The 17760-nt window shown below is 39.8% G+C and overlaps 2 protein-coding genes across 2 annotated transcripts in view; both read right to left on the bottom strand.

The window, feature by feature from the left end:
* Window positions 1-17760, bottom strand: part of LOC120431867 (coatomer subunit epsilon-like) — a 379780-nt gene that overhangs the window by 144648 nt on the left and 217372 nt on the right. The window lies entirely within an intron of this gene.
* Window positions 2076-16573, bottom strand: LOC120429809 (paramyosin, long form-like). Its single transcript, XM_039594859.2, has 6 exons — window positions 16173-16573; window positions 15177-15233; window positions 4298-4384; window positions 4071-4237; window positions 2301-3300; window positions 2076-2230 (listed from the first exon to the last, which is right to left on the bottom strand). Exons 1-6 carry the CDS (start codon window positions 16290-16292, stop codon window positions 2114-2116), a joined length of 1548 nt encoding a protein of 515 aa, XP_039450793.1. The 5' UTR covers window positions 16293-16573; the 3' UTR covers window positions 2076-2113.

Below are 17760 nucleotides of genomic sequence, written 5' to 3'. Positions count from 1 at the left end.
CCGTTGCAGCTCGAGTGCGGCCTCGAAACATTCGCGAAATTCTTCCGCCGGCCGAGTGCAGAAAAATGGTAAACAAACCATGACCAACCCCGCCGCCATCACTATAGCAGGCGAAGCATTAAATCCGGACCTGTTACATCCGTTCCAAGTGTTCACACACGACAAGAAAAACTTTGTCGATGTGTTAAAGACCCTCAAGCAAAACGGGATAAAGCACTACACCTTTAGCCACGCTGAGGACACCCCCGTAAAAATCGTCCTCGGTGGGTATCAGGATCGGCCAATTTCGGACCTGGAGGAACATCTCCATGGTGTGAAAGTGCGACCGACCGTCCTGTACCTGCTGTACTTCGACCGCGGCACCGTGAAGATACAGGACCTGCGGCGGATTAAGGCGTTGGACGGGTTTTGGGTGAACTGGAGGTTCTACGCAAAACACCCGACGGACGCAGCGCAATGTCACCGTTGCCAAAAGTACGGCCACGGCTCGCGGCACTGCAACCTCCAGCCGCGTTGCGTGAAGTGCGGTGAAACACACCTCACCGAAGTGTGTTCACTACCACGGAAGGCAAACCTGGGGGAGAATGCGCAGCAACTCAAGGCACGCATCAAGTGTGCCAACTGTGGTGGAAATCACACCGGAAATTACCGTGGATGTGCCGCACGCAAGACATACCTCGAAGAGCAGTTCCGGCGGATAATGCTACGTTCCCTCCTGGATGGGGACGCTCTTTTGCCAGCGTGGTCGCTTCTGGTAGTGGCAACGCGGCGCAGCAAGAAGTCACCGGTGAAGATCTCTTCACTCTGCCTGAGTTCTTTGCTCTCGCGGGAGAGATGATGACGCGGTTCCGGACCTGCCGTAATAAGGCGGAACAATTTATGGCGCTCGGCGAACTTATGATTAAGTACATCTACAATAGATAATTTTTACTGTGATCTAATTTTAAGCTTTCCTTCTCACTCTATCCCTTTCCTTAGCAATTTTGTAAGTTTTTTTTGAACTTTTCTTACATTTGATTATGCCTTATTTAACATTTCCAATTGCTCAGAAACGAACTATGATGCAAAACACAGCTGTAATGAACTCAAAAACTCTGTAATGTACGTAAAGCTAACTTATTGTAATTTGATTATTCACCAATAAAACTGAATTGAATTGAAAAATTATAAACTCTGAATTGTTTTTTATGCGCTTTTTGGAGACCGGATCTCAGATATTTTGATGAAAACGTTGTCCGGATCTATCATATCAAAAAACCGGGTCAGAAATCTGGATAAAATATTGTCCAAATCTATCATTCCAACTTTCGTTGGATAAGTTATCTAGATATCTCTCCAATAAGATAGAAAGATTGATGATCTGAAAACTTTTTCAAAAAAATAAGGCATAAAACATAACACACCGGAAGTCAGGTACGTGTTCTTTGTATACAGTTTGTAAAGACACTTGTAAATAAAAAAAAAAAATAAAATTAAAAAAAGGCGGAAACACGCGACTTTCCGAAGGTCAATTTATTAAACGTGTCAAGGCGGGAATGATGCTATTTTGACTAAATGTATTCGTGCGACCAAGACACTAACCATCTAACGAAGGATAAAGGAACGTTTATAAATAGCAATTCCATACCAAATAGGGTGTATGGGAATTCGGACGAGCTTTTCGGTTTAAAACAATTAAGACTGAAAAATCAAGTCTGTCTTATAGAAATGACCAATAACCACAAAAAATGGCAAATTTGTATTTTCAAAACCGTTATATCTTCACAAAAATTGGACTTAGAGCGATGGTCAATATGGTTTTATTGAGTGTATCCCTTTCACCCCTTATGTAAATGTCTATCGGAGTAAGCGGCATACACTCAATGTTTATAGGACCTATGAAAAAAAAATCCGGAATTGCTGTCCATACCAGTACTTTTCACGAACAAACTTTTCGTGGAGTTATCAGTAAACATCAAGTGTTACATAACATACCACAACTATTAACATTTTCAGGCAGTGTTTTCCTGATTTTGATGAAAAGTTTTCAGTCCAGGTGGTTTTCAAACACCACATTTCTCTACAGACCCATCAATTCAAAATTTAGCGAAATCCCAAAATAAAAGCTCAACACTTACCGAATGATCTCAATTTCTTCCTCCTTCTCCAGCAGACGACGCTCGGTATCGTGACGGAACTGTCCGTACTCGGCGGACAAAGCCTGGGCGCGCTTCTCCTCAGCCTTGCGTCCCTGAAAACGAACATCAACAAAAATAGTTCAATCAGAGCAGGTTGGATAACAATGAGGTGAAGTGACGTACAGACTCGGCCTCCTTGTAGGCGGCGGTCAGCTCTTCACGTTCGTTCTCCAGACGACGCAGCTCAACTTCATAGTCATGAAGACGACGTGTCAGGTCGGTGATGGCGGCCCGGGACTCGTGCAGCTCCTTCTGCATCTTGTTGTTGTCGCGCGTCAGCTGATCCTTCTGCTCGCGGGTCGCATCCAGTTCGTGGCTCAGACGCTGGTAGTCCTGGGTCTTTTGTCTCAGATCGCGCTGCGACTGGTCGTACAGGGTGATGGTTTCCTCCAGACGGGTCTTGATTTCGATGTTGGTTTTTTCGAGAATTTCGATACGTTTGCTGTACTCGCGAATGCCGTTGTTGGCCTTCTCCAAGTCGATGATGAGGATTTCGATTTCGTTCGACATGCGGCTCTTCTCCTTCTCGAGCTTGCTCAGTCGCAGCTGCAGGGACTCGATGTGCTCCTCCGATTCCTGGATGCGAATGGTGTACTTGCGGCGAATTTCCTCGACCTCTTCGGTTCGGGCATTGACTTCGGCCTCGTACTTGGACTTGAAGGTTCCGGCTTCGCCGTTGGCCTTAATCAGTTGACGTTCCAGATCCAGACGAGCCTCGGACTCTTCCTCAAGCTGCAGGCGCACCGATTCCAGCTCGGTCTCGACCTGGTGCAGGTTGGACTCCAGGATGGATCGGCGACGATCCTCCTCTTCCAGGCGACGTCTGGCATCCTCAAACTGAGAGTTGAGCTGGGACTTGGCGAAGCTGATGCTTTCGATGTTGATCTTCAGATCCTGCACGTTCTTGACCAGGTCGATGTTCTCCTGCGACAGACGCGTCTTGTGGGAGGTGATATCGACGATGGTGCGGTTCAGCTCTTCGATGCGAATGTTCAGCTCAGTCACGTGCACTTCAAGCTTCTCGATGGTCTTAATACTGACGGACTTATCCTTGGACACGCTCTCGATCTGAGACAGCAGTTCGTAGATCTCGGCTTGCAGCTTGGACTTTTCCTTTTCAACCCTGTAGAGTGAAAGCAGAACGGTTCAATGTTTGAATATAGATAAAATAACGAGATGCACTGCAAGTGTGAATCATCAGCTCGTCGTCGTCGTCTTTTGGATTGGCACTCGTCGTAACAACGAGTCGAGGGCGTTTTCCTGAGAGGTAAATGTTGCTATCAACGGCTACAAGACATATTAGGCCACGACGTGCCGTGCCGCGTGTAAGCCGTTTGCTAATTTTAGCCCAAATATTCCATTTTTCACTGAAACTCACTGGTACTGTGTGTTTACACGAATGCTTCAGGCGCGATTGCGATTGTGATGATGGTCATCGTCATCATCATTCTCACGCCGCCATCATCGTTGATTTTTATTCAAATGTTAGTGCGAAAAAGCACAAAACGGGAGAATATCTCGAATGTTTACGAGTTTCGGGATGAAAAATGGACGAGGGAAAATCGTTGCCCGCGCGCGATGATCAATTGGAATGCGTGAAAAGCCAAGAAGCGTGACGTGTGCAGAGATTCAAAAATGATCATTTTTGATGCATTGCCGGTGTGTCGCCGCTTGGACAGATCCAGCTAATTTAGAGCGCAGCATTTTGGGCCAACAAATGACAGTTTATTCGTTGGAAGTCGCTCAAAAATGTGTCCCACGCCCACGCCTGACGTGTTTTAGGTGAAACATTTGCCACACGCGTAGGTGTTACATTGCATGCCGGTTGCACCCCGAAACGAGGTCGACTATGATTCACACTCCTACGCACCATCTGGGAAAGGGTCTTCCTACCTCTGTTTCGCTTTGGTCAGTGATTCGATTTGCTCGTTGAAATCGCTCACGATTTCCTGGTGCTTCTTCTTCAGGATGTGCGCGGTTTCCTCCGATTCCAGGTGCACATCCTCGAGCAGCTTGCGCAGTTTGTTCAGTTCGGCGTCCCGTTTGCGGTTGATTTCCAGCTACAATAGAAGGGGATAAGAATGTGAATTGTGCAGATAAGTTCGATGCGGGTGCTTTACCACACTTTCGGCACCACCTTCAGCCTCCTCGAGGCGCTCTGACATCTGGATGACCTGCACACTGAGGTCGGCCTTCTCGCGCTCGATCTGTGGAAATGGGTTGAAAAATGTTAGAAATCTTTCAATTTGGTTGTGCCATATTTCGAAATACAGTCTTGATCATGGAAATACTCAAACAAAACTAAAATTTAAACAACAAGAAAACAACTCCAAATGTTGTATGTACTTTCTTAGAACTTTGTAAAATTTTTGAAGTGATCGACAATTGTTTCACAGCTCAAAAACTTGTGACGATCAAGATATAACGGCGTTAGGCGTGAGACACGGGCTCTCATAAGTCGTAGTTTCAACCAATCAGGCTCTTATTTTGGGAAAAGGTGTGTCTACTGGATACACGTCTGTCATAATAGTGGCTTTGGTTATGGACGCTCCCTTGCAAAGTTATTCATAAATGTTTGATTTTGGAGTGAAAAAGTAAATTATGACTGAAAATTAAATTTTCGCTCATAGGCTGCCAATAAAATAAAAACTAATATTTCTCCAAATTTCTTTCGTCATTTCATAGGGCATGAGTTGGGCTACAATGGCCTTTCATTAGATTTGACCAAAATTAAGAATATACGCAGAATCCCGGGCTGTCTCATTGTTCCCCACTCTTTTCAGCCCAAGGGTAACAATGAGACACTTTGATTTTTCTTCATTAAACTTTTCAAAATCTAGGGAAATCCATCAAAATATGAATTGGAAGTGATTTTTGGCATATTTATTGAGTTTTGACTTCATTTAGCCAAAAATATAAAGTTTTTTTTTGTATAAATAAATGGATTTTACTAAATTTAAATACATTTTAGTATAACTTTTGTTACTTGAAGTTTCAAGTTGGCAAAATTGCTTTAAAATGTTCAAGGCAGGTCATCTGCAATGGAACAATACCAAAACATGATGTTTTACAAGAAAAGTATTGATTTTCCACCTGTCTCATTGTTCCTGCCAAGTGCGTCTACAATGAGACAGTTGGATAGGTCTGACTGTAGAGGTGTCAGTGTCATTGATGACTACCCTACCCTATACGTTCATAGGTCCTAAGATAGTTTTCTACAAGGAAGGACTTATCATTTTTCAAATGTTTTTATATCAAACAGATATGGAGTAGGTCAAGTTCAAGGTCACGAAAGTTTGTAAGAAAAAAATAATACATATTTTTACTGGTGATTTCAAAATTTTAACAATTTTAATTGATTTAATTGTCAGATTTCAAAGATAATTAGAACCACAATTTTGCACTATATTTTGCTTCTCAAAAATGTTGTAAACAAGTTGAACAATGTTTTTTTTAGATTGGCTTGTAAAATATTATGATTGTCTGTTGAAAACTTGTTCATGACATAACTGCCCAAGAAACTGCATAGGAATTAGGAACTTTTAGCAAAACGGATCACGCTAATCCAAGATTTAAAAACTGGGATTACTTTAAAAAGAAAATTATGCAATAAACATAAAACATTCTGGGTTTGATTGAAGAATTGTTTTAACATTACATTTATTATAAATTGAAGCTTTTCATAGCTTTAAAGAAAAAGGAAAAAACATCAAAGTATATTTCTCAACCCGTTTAATTTCAAATCAAATAATTTTCCCCTAGACTTTTCCGCAAATTTTCACCGCCGTTTGCGCCCACGCTCCCGCAAATCCACGATGATTTTTCCGGTGCAGGTGAGAGAAATTATTATTACTCCTCTCGGTTAGAGTTTTGTCGGTGGACTATTTTTGGATCTAGCTGCTGGATTTCGGGGCTGGGTATAAATGTTTTCGTACGTGGATAATTGCAACCAAGTGCCGGCCATTAATTGCACTTGTTTGTAAGGAGATCAAAATTGCCGATCTGTTTGTTGTTGCTAGTGTTGGTGCACTTTGCACAACGAGTTTACGCGTTTATAACGATATTGAAAATTTGTCGATGGTAATAGATTCTGGTTTCGATTTTAAATGTTTGGTAGAAAGTGCATACAGAAAATCAATAGTAAATGGGTAATTCTCCGCCAACTCACACAGCAGTTGCCCCGACCCCTCTTCGATTTGCGTGAAACTTTGTCCTAAGGGGTAACTTTTGTCCCTGATCACGAATCCGAGGTCCGTTTTTTGATATCTCGTGACGGAGGGGCGGTACGACCCTTTCCATTTTTGAACATGCGAAAAAAGAGGTGTTTTTCAATAATTTGCAGCCTGAAACGGTGATGAGATAGAAATTTGGTGTCAAAGGGACTTTTATGTAAAATTAGACGCCCGATTTGATGGCGTACTCAGAATTCCGAAAAAACGTATTTTTCATCGAAAAAAACACTAAAAAAGTTTTAAAAATTCTCCCATTTTCCGTTACTTGACTGTAAAATTTTTTGGAACATGTCATTTTATGGGAAATTTAATGTACTTTTCGAATCTACATTGACCCAGAAGGGTCATTTTTCATTTAAAACAAAATTTTTCATTTTAAAATTTCGTGTTTTTTCTAACTTTGCAGGGTTATTTTTTAGAGTGTAACAATGTTCTACAAAGTTGTAGAGCAGACAATTACAAAAATTTTGATATATAGACATAAGGGGTTTGCTTATAAACATCACGAGTTATCGCGATTTTACGAAAAAAAGTTTTGAAAAAGTTGGTCGTCATCGATCATGGCCGTTCATGGTCACCCGCGACAGACACGGACGACGAAACAAAGAGAAACGCAAAAAGTAACTTTTTCAAAACTTTTTTTCGTAAAATCGCGATAACTCGTGATGTTTATAAGCAAACCCCTTATGTCTATAAATCAAAATTTTTGTAATTGTCTGCTCTACAACTTTGTAGAACATTGTTACACTCTTAAAAATAACCCTGCAAAGTTAGAAAAAACACGAAATTTTAAAATGAAAAATTTTGTTCTAAATGAAAAAATGACCCTTCTGGGTCAATGTAGATTCGAAAAGTACATTAAATTTCCCATAAAATGACATGTTCCAAAAAAATTTACAGTCGAGTAACGGAAAATGGGAGAATTTTTAAAACTTTTTAAGTGTTTTTTTCGATGAAAAATACGTTTTTTCGGAATTCTGAGTACGCCATCAAATCGGGCGTCTAATTTTACACAAAAGTCCCTTTGACACCAAATTTCTATCTCATCACCGTTTCAGGCTGCAAATTATTGAAAAACACCTCTTTTTTCGCATGTTCAAAAATGGAAGGGGTCGTACTGCCCCGCCGTCACGGGATAATAAAAAACGGACCTCGGATTCGTGATCAGGGACAAAAGTTACCCCTTAGGACAAAGTTTCACGCAAATCGAAGAGGGGTCAGGGCAACTTTTTCCGATTTCGTGTGAGTTGGTAGAGAATTACCCAAATGTGTTTGATGATTTGTTTCTTTGGCCATAAACATTTAACAGTTTCAATAAATTCAAACTCTGCCAAAATTCTACAAATATGACAAAGCACTTAAAATGATAGTTGCTATCATGTGGCACCATTCATAAACCTTTAAGCAGTATCACATTTTAAAATTATCTAGGTTACACATCTATACAACGAACGCGAGCAAGAAGAGTCTTGTTTGAAAATGGGGATAAAATACGAGTCGAAAAAACAAGACAACATTTCTCAAAGTGAGCCTGTTTGACGAATTCATTTATTTTTAGGTCATGTTTCATAAGTCAGGACTGTGACACCACAACCAGAAACTTCGTCCCACTGGTCGCCGTCGTCCGTCGCCGTAACGCAACCCAAACACGTATAAACTCATTCAGTGAATGATGGCACGTTAAAAATAGGCCCCTCTTTTTTTCAAAATAATATTATTTTTTCACACTCAAAAAGTCGATGGCAACCACTTCGAGGGGTGTCTTTGGTCGGTTAAGAGATCCGCATAATAATCAGCGCACGAGGAAAACTCAGACAAGAATTACACCGTAAATCAGCAGGAACCTCAGCTTTGGCGGTCTAGGATGTATTGCGGAAAATTTGCTCCTCCTCGTGGTGTGGCGGAAACGTGATTCAAGGAAATTTTAATAGCCGCCCGTCTGATTCATCCGTCCAAACGGGTGGCAAGGGTAATAATTATGCCGAAACGTGGCAAAAACATTCGCATATGGTGGCCATTCCACTTCCCTCGTACACGCATCTGACCGTTGACTAATGTCGGGGCCCATGGGGACATTCCGCCCACCTACGCACACTAGGGGGACCACGGAGTTGGATTCTGACGAAAATTTCACTCTGCACGCGACACTTTTCTTCGTGTTTATTGGGGCGATAGCGGTTTGGTGATAATTTTCACAAGTTGACGAAATTTAATCGATAGGCGTTATTCCTCATGATTGCATAGGAAGGTTTTACATTTTTTTTTGAAAATAGGTATCATTCACTCTTTGAACAATGACTGTCAATGATAGTTCTGGTTTTAGAGCCCAAAAAAAAGAAAATTCAAATAAAAAATTAAGCACTAAATGAAAAATGCTTCAACTAACAACGACAACCAACAAATAACCTACCAGTAGTTATACCTTTTACTACATTAAGAGACTTACTCCGTTGGACGTATTGAGCCCGAATCCCAAGAATAAGCGAGATTAGTTGTAAGAAAAGCTTGTCTTGAAACTTGCATAACACTGATCCGCAAAACCTTGCGAGTAACTCTGGTATGGTATTACCTCTTCCACTTCCACATTGGTTATTGGTTTGGGTGACCCACTAAGGTAATTTAGTGGTCCTTTCAAACTCTTGGGTAAGTGTTGGCAGCCCTGCCATCGAGAGCAGAGGCTGGCGGTGTGCGGTCCGCGGAATTTGAATGGTTTAGTCGGTTGTTTTTTTTAGTAAATCGCGTGAAAAGTAGTGAAAAGATTATTCAATGTGTAGATTTCATGTGGAAAGTGAAGATTTCTTGCAATTTTGCAATTTTTTTTTCGCGATTTTTGTTTTCTACGTCGCTTGCTCTTGCAGTAGTATTAGTGTGATGTGGGCTAGCTCGTTCTAAGGGTGGTATTCATCTCGTTAGAAAAATCAAATAGTGCGAAAGAAATAAAAGCAGTTTGCCAAGGAATATTTTTAAAAGTGTCATCAAGCAGCGCTCAAGCCATTTCATCTGATACTGGAGAAGGTATTGCAGATGGAGAAAAAGTACTTGGAAGATCAGCTAAGCTTAGTGGGCGGTCTGCGATCGGTTGAGGTTGGTCGGAGAACGTGGATATCGTGCTGAAGCAGCAGCTGACCAAGAATTGCCAGCATATCTGTACGCCAGGATGTGAGTCGTGTCGGCAAGAATAAGATCAAGCTGCTCGTGATAGAGGCTCGTGACGCAGCTGGAATTCCTGACGCATACGACCAAAATAGGGGACAATTCCCGGGTGATTAGGACTACTAGAAACCAGAAACTTGGTGAGATCTCTCCAAACTATAATTTTCACATTCTGTCTTCTTTTCAACAATTATTGAATTCGCGCTGATCCCTGTTTTGCCTGATGGGATTTAAAGAAGTTTAAAGATAGGTCGAGGACCCGTCTGGTTCTTGTAATATGTTCCTTTAGCAGCCTAACATTGTTGAATGTTTAAGCTTTCAATTTTTTGCAAAAAGTTCATCGTTTTGTGAGAAATTACGAGAGTTATGTGCGATACAAAATAGGGGATCTAGTCTCTCCAGTCTCCCCCACTCGTTGAAAATGGACCAAATAGTGACCTAATAGACATCGTTCTTTATGTATTTATTCGATAGACTCCATCAAATTATTGATGTAAACGTGTTTTTGTGATTGAATTAAGGATCTGCCAACTTAAATTTTTTGTTGACATCTCATTTTAAGTAAAAAAAAAACTATCAAAAAGAATATAATTATAAGTGCACTTTATTCTTTTTTTACAAATAACGCTAGATCACAAAAAAACTTCGTAATAACTTTGAATGCATCCGTAATAACTGTTCAATAGGGGTTATGCTTGGGCAAAAATAGGCAAGATTTAAGAGCTATTCGAAAGTTATTGTGGAGTTATTCAGATGCTTCGTTGATATGTATGTAAATTAACCTTTTTTTTTATTTTTCAAAATGTATTAATGTGTGATCAAAGCTAACTTTTCTTGCATACTCTCACCATAGCTCAGATGTTGATTAGAGTTCCCAGGAAGTCGATTCCTGCCGTAGCCACCTTTAATCACCGCATAAAAGCGGAAGTTTGCATCGAAAATCCATTTACAGCGCGTAAGTTTTATGACCTGCAAGAATTTCCCACCTACCCATCGTCGTCGTCGGCGTGAAACGGCAAAACCGCGCGCGCGTTCAAAGCCGTTGCAGATCTTGGCCGCCGGAGGACGGAGAGAAGCTATTTTTAGGACGCAAACTCGGAGATTGGCCACCGTACCACGCGCAACCAGATCGACGGTAGACGGTGCAACTTAATTTTCAACGCCGAGAAATGACCCGGGTGGGCACGGAGGAGTACACGGAAAACAGGGAAACGGATGATGTTTGTTTGAACGTTCTGCTCTTGGGGTTGCGTGGCATTCGGCAGCAAAATGATGTAATCCGGATTGGATCCTGCAGCGCTGATATGCGCCAAAGTTTAGCTCGTGCCAATCAACCCGACCACGGCGACGAGTCAAGTGGACAAGGTTATTGGCTGTCAATGGGTTGCGGGTCGAGTGGGGGATGGGTGGATGGAAATTCTGCTGAGGACTTAGCACTTACGCTTATGACGAGCCATGTTCCGGGCTGAGTAAGTGAGATGTTCGAGAGTAAGCTCACGTCTTGGGGGAGGATTAACGGAAATGACAGGTTTTGATCTGGGGAGCTATGCTTAGTGGAGTGCGATGGGTCAAAATTTTGAGATAAATCCATAATCGTCTGACTTAGGGAATTTTGAAACCATCGTTGTATCTCATTTTGCTTAATAACACGATAGGACATATTGTGGAGGCGCAGGGTATCTCAAGCTAAAAATATAATTTTGAAATAAGGTTGTCGTAAATACTCTAAAGTATGGGTGTATCAATAAAGTTAACAGTCTCCAGGTAGTCCCCATTAATAAATTAAGACTTGATCTTGATCTTCCTTTCAACATTTTGAAGAAATCTTGGGCAAAATGATTCTTATTCATCCAAACTTTTGATTTTCTATAAGTTACAGGAATATCACATAAAACCTGTACGTTTGTGTTCCAAATATGACAAGTTTAGTATGTAAAATATTAAAAAAATAAAAAAAATATTACGAAAGATTTTGTTTTTTTTTTTTTTAACAAAATGTATCTTTTTTGGCTAGAACAGTACAACTTTTTGAAACCAATGAATAACATACATTTGAGATCAAAATATCTAATTCTTCTTGAATTTGTCATTTGTAGGTAAAACATGATTAGCTAAATTTTATCAAATCCTAATGTGCAATACATAGAAGCATATTTGATTTGGAAAATGATTTAAGATATTTTTTGGGCAGAACTTTTTTTTATATCTCCATCCTCCACAGCTGTTAAACTGATTTTAAACTTCTTTGAACCTATGTGGCAAGCTGAGTGAATACTATAAGATTAACAATGATATTTAAAGTTAAAAAAAATAAAAAAAATCAAAAGTTTTTCATAACTAATAACTTTTTAAGAACAAGTCTTACCGTTTTCAACCCTCGGACAAAATTATATACCTGGCGTTTTTTCAAACTTGAAACGCGATACAGCAATAGAATGTTTCATATTTTGCCCAGAGTACTCAAATTTCTGTAGCGGGTTTTTGAAATGTTTTTGGATATTGTGGACACCTTACTAGATGAATATTTTTTTAATACAAGCTTTTCACGGCAAACTTTGTCCTGCCCTTTTTGCTTTCTTGACGTTTTTAGCTTGTTTGCTAATTCAACCTCCTGTGATCAAAATTTGATTTTACGCATCTTTTCCCATACAATCTGCAGATGCTTCGGAATCGGTCCCAGAGTGGCCAAAGTGGCTATTTTAGCATATAGACATTCCTTGGGCTTACACGAACCTAACGCAATAAAAAGCGCCTCGATCTAACGTTCCGTGTTCAACTGATTCGCGTTCGAACTAAACCTTCGATTTTTTTTATATATATAGATAGATATAAAAAGATGAAGTATTTTTGATTGAAAATATTAAAGTAATTTGTTTTATTTTAGTGTTAAGAACGAGTTTTTCACCAATGTGTAACAGGTCGTATCGAGGTGCTCCGATTTGGATGAAACTTTCAGCGTTTGTTTGTCTATACATGAGATGAACTCATGCCAAATATGAGCCCTCTACGACAAAGGGAAGTGGGGTAAAACGGGCTATAAAGTTTGAGGTCGAAAAAACATTAAAAATCATAAAATTGCTTGTATTTCCGTAAAACTTCTTCGATTCCAACCCTCTTAGATGCATTCGAAAGGTCTTTTGAAGCACTTCAAAATGTGCCATAGACATCCAGGATTGGTTTGATTTTTTCTCATAGCTTTTGCAAATTACTGTTAAAAATGGATTTTTTTAAAACCTTAATATCTTTTTCCAACAGCCTCAAACACCCATACTCCCATAGGTCAAAAGATAGGTAATTTCATGGACTATAAGCCTTCGGAAATAACTTTTTGGCCAATCGCAGTTTTTCTCATAGTTTTTCGATTTTTCTATAACAAACATTTTACAACGTTAGTTTTTGCCCTGTAGGCCGTCATAGCGGCACATATTGGTCTCAATTATGTCATATTCGGAATCCTCGGACAATTTCACGTAAGTTAGAAGTATTGGAGTTGTAAATTTGATTGGAAAAAATGCCATTTAAAATGAGTTAAAATATTTTTTAACAATTTGTTGAATTGGGGGTAAAACAGGTTTTCGCCTACTTGATACAGCATTTGACGTATTGATCATAGGGTAAATAAGATCTATTTCTTTTTTCGAAAATGTTTTATTTAATTATTTTTTAAATCAAATTTACAACTTCAATACCTCTAACTAACGTGAAATTTTCCGAGGATTCCGAATATAACAAAATTGAGACTAAAAAGTGCTATTATGGAGGCCTACAGGGCAAAAACTAACGTTGTAAAATGTTTGTTATAGAAAAATCGAAAAACTATGAGAAAAACTGCGATTGGCCAAAAAGTTATTTCCGAAGGCTAATAGTCCATGAAATTACCTATCCTTTGACCTATGGGAGTATGGGTGTTTGAGGCTGTTGGAAAAAGATATTAAGGTTTTAAAAAAATCAATTTTTAACAGTAATTTGCAAAAGCTATGAGAAAAAATCAAACCAATCCTGGATGTCTATGGCACATTTTGAAGTGCTTCAAAAGACCTTTCGAATGCATCTAAGAGGGTTGGAATCGAAGAAGTTTTACGGAAATACAAGCAATTTTAAGATTTTTAATGTTTTTTCGACCTCAAACTTCATAGCCCGTTTTACCCTACTTCCCTTTGTCGTAGAGGGCTCATATTTGGCATGAGTTCATCTCATGTATAGACAAACAAACGCTGAAAGTTTCATCCAAATCGGAGCACCTCGATACGACCTCTAGAACAAACCGAGCAGAATTTACAAATACTGCCTCTTAAGCTTAATAAACTACTTTCGTTAAATGTGTTTTCTAAACACGAAAAGCCATTTTAGTTGACTGATTAAATCATCACTTTATTTAGGCTTCTTAAAAACTATTTGTTTTTAATTTACTTTTGTTTGCTTAAATGCAATTGGACTCGCGTCTGAGCTCATTGTCAATGTTTCTATTTTATATTTGTATGTGTTGATCTCTGCAATAAACAAATTGTAATGGTTGATATTTATTTCGTTAAATATACAATATTTCCATCAACAAATAATAAACAAAAGCATTCGATGCTTCAAACATAAACTAAAATAAACTTTAAAATAAAAATTCCTGGAGAAAATTTGAGTTCGATTAGAACTGTAATTAAATTGAATTCTTCCGTTCTTAAAATTTTCCCAAACATTATACTTCATTCAGGAAAAGTTAAAAAGAAACTGATACTTGTTCTTAAACTTTGAGAATTCCCGAGAAATTAAGCAAGTGTCCCAGGAAATGATATTTTTTTACGGGACGGGAATTTGTAATTGTAAATGTTGGTTTTTGTGTCAGTTTTGCTTTTTTCCAAAATAGGGTCCTATGTCAATATTTATGTACAACGGTAAAAAATACAAGTTTATGTTTAAAAACTATATCTGATAATTTTGTAAGATTTTAATGCATATCAAAATTTACGAGATAACATTTTTCGATGGATCAACTGTTGTCCTCTATGGAACGAGCTACTCAGAAAAATTAGCTTTATCGTTGTTAACAATAATGTCACAAATTTTGGCTTAATTTTAGGACCCAATTGCGTATTTTTTATTTTCAAAAATCAATTTAGGATTACCGACATTTCAAATTTATTGAAGATATCTCAAACCATTTAAATATTGAACATTACGTAAAAGTGAACTTATTGCGTGGAACATTTTGTTCAAAATAGTGATGGATTCTTAAAAATGCTTTCAGAAAATGATTGAATGATATTGTAAGAAGGTGTTATCCTAATTTAAAGGTGTTTTACATTTACAAAAAAATGTTTTTGAATACTTTAGTAAAGATGATCTAAATTGCACTGAAGAAAATTAATTTCTTCCCAATTTTTTGTTTGTTTGTGGTAATGCAAATATAATGCCTAAAAAAATGTTTTACAGTCAGACAATATTTTCATGGAAATGTAAGCACATTTACTATGTGGTTAAGGATGTTCTCAATAATTGAAAACCTTTCAAGAATGCAAAGTTTTCGAATACTTTTGAAAATCTAAAATTCTAAATAAAACATAAAACAAATCAAAATAATTCCATGATCACGGAAAAACTCTGAAACTAATGATCCACTTACCCTCTGGCGGAGGCTGCGCTCCGACTCCAGATCCTCCTGCAGCAGGCGCAGCTTGTCCTGGAAGGGGAGGAACAAGACAAGAGAGACACATACAAAATTCACATTCCACATTCATTTTCCTCAGTCCATAACTTTCACCGGCGGACGGGTGTCAACATGGTCTGTTCGATAATGTTCTTCCTCACAGTGTTCGTTCACGACATGCTGGTGCATCACAAATTCCTTTTTTTATGATTATTTTTCTTGTGCGCAAATTTTTACGACCGCCATTTTTTTTGTCTCACTGTTTCACCATGGTCCACTGTTTTTTTTTTCGTTTTCGCATTTTTCCACGATGACGGATTTTCCGCGAGTTTTTCATCGAATCACATTTTTGCGCACTGAGTCCGTATCTGAGCCATGTGATAAGTCGATTTTCTTAGTGTATTTTTATATGGTAAGTATATTGTGAGTGTGATTAGAGGTGTGATTTTTTTTGTTTCTCTTTTGGGACAGTTTGGGCACACGAGGAAGGGGGATTAGTTCAAAGTGTCGATGCTATTTCAGGTACTGCTGCTGCTGGTCGTTGCCATTGATAATGTGCGAGGTATTTGAACGGCCTAAGGTTTGCTGTAGACGGCTGTTCTGGGTAGGAATTTGCACTTTTGGTCGCGTCGACGATAATGACAGCGAACGCTGCGGCAACGACCAAGGGTGAGCCGTCGGACATTTCTAAAGTTAGCGTTAGTTACTATGCAATTACGGCAGGGACGACCACATTTGCCGTAGACTTTCCTTGCCAAGCAGCAGCACCGTTTGCGGGAGATTTATTTTGAAATGACATTTTTCGCAGGAAAACGCACGTCGCACGCGGGAATTATTGCAGGCCAGGAATGTGCGTTAGGATTCTGTCGGGAGTGGACCCCCGAGAGGGTTACGTAATCTGCGAGGGAGATTCAGGGGGGTTCCGTGGGATGTCGAGTGTAAGTGTTGAAAAGTCTGTAGCTGAAAACTCACCTCCAGTCTGGACAAGGCGCTCAGGTCAGCGCTGTACTCGATGCTGACATCAGCGGTACCACCGCCACTGGATTTGTAGGTGTACTTCGAAGTTTTCGTTGTTACGGCAGAGGACGACATTTTGGCTAATCCTTGCTAGGAATTTGCACTAAAACACACAGGAAAGAAACGCTAGAGTTCAGCACGAAGTCACTTCCTAGATCCTTGATCCTCAAGGACAGCAAACACAGAGTATAAGACACAGAAATAGAGTGAAAGAGGCACCACACAGAACAGATCACTGAGAAAATCCGCTTCTTCCAGGAACAGCAGCAGCAGCAGCTAGAGATTCACTTTCCACCGGCAGAGCTTGGGATCAATCCGTTCTGAACACCGAATGAACCGACTGTTAGAAGCACACTATGTGCCAAAGATTTCATAAAAGTCGGAGCAAGGTTGGTGATCTACTAACTTGGAATTGGCCGTCCGGTGAGTCGCGGCATTGGCCACATCGCGGAGAGTGAGTGCCCGGCCGCCCAACTTCATAGAACGTCGTTGCACGCTCAGTTTAAGGAAAACTCGGAAAATCATCGAAAACCGACTCATCCGAGGGAACTCGCCGAACGGTTGTTTTGGCTTAATTTTGTTGAAAATTCCCCAAATCTTCGGAGTCTGCGCAGACCAGGTCGTGAGTTCCGCCGTCACTCAACGCGCGCTGAGTCGGCTGAGTCCGTTCCAACTGCCGCCGCGTAGTCATAACGGCGTGAAAATCGATGGAAAGACACGTCCAATGCGCACGCACGCTTCGTCGGCAGCACCAAGAAAACTTTCAGAAGACCAACCGTGAGAAGTCGGCGTCGGCGGCGAGCGGCGAGTTTTCGGACTAAGTCAGGTGGGTTTAAAATTAGCGCAACACGGATTGTTTTATTGTTTTATAAATATATACATATACGTGTGGTTTACTCATCTATCGCGGGCGCGGGCGCGTTTTCTAACGATGATGATCGCGATGACCAAGGATCGGCGTTGAGGCGTCTCCGGCGATTGTCAAAGGCCAAACAGGCAAACCGTTTGGACAACTAGTCAGAGGGCACAGAACAGAGCGAATTTGATTCATTATTTTGACAAAACATCAGCTCGGTGTAACTCGTTTGTCGGATTTGTGGCGAAAGTCTTCTAAACGATTACGAACAGCCAGCTTCAGTGGTCACGGGGCATAAATCATCGCAGTCCTCGTAAATCTGTTACCACTTAAATGGAGCGTGTTTATTTTACTTATCATTTGCTCATGGGTTCGTTAAAGCTTCGGCCTGAGAGTTCTATATTGCGAAATGTTTACTGCGTGATTTGAACTCTTGACCCTTAATGGATTCAACTGATGTGAATCTCTCTGGATTCTAAAAGACCATTATTTGAAATAATTTGAAATAAAAAGTATCGTCATTTACTAACTCATTAACTCTATGATAATCATCCAAACTGTTATGTATTGTGTGTTATGTGTTTAAGAACTGCCATAATTTCACTTATTCATTTCAATTTAAATCACAAAGAAAGGTACTGGGGTGGCTTTTCCAAAAACGCAAGTCAGAGAATAGTGCCTCTAACT

Source organism: Culex pipiens, chromosome 3, assembly GCF_016801865.2.
Source record: "Culex pipiens pallens isolate TS chromosome 3, TS_CPP_V2, whole genome shotgun sequence".
In the NCBI taxonomy this organism is placed as follows: Eukaryota; Metazoa; Arthropoda; class Insecta; order Diptera; family Culicidae; genus Culex; species Culex pipiens.
Note: the sequence above shows the minus strand (reverse complement) of the source record. Positions and strands in the feature narration are given on the sequence as shown.

Coding starts and splice junctions, on each gene's coding strand:
- LOC120429809 (XM_039594859.2), bottom strand. CDS start 16,292: ATGTCGTCCTCTGCCGTAACAACGAAAACTTCGAAGTACACCTACAAA. Junction 4,385..15,176: donor AGCGCAGCCTCCGCCAGAGG/GTAAGTGGATCA, acceptor CCATTTCCACAG/ATCGAGCGCGAGAAGGCCGA. Junction 3,301..4,070: donor CTGACCAAAGCGAAACAGAG/GTAGGAAGACCC, acceptor TTCACTCTACAG/GGTTGAAAAGGAAAAGTCCA.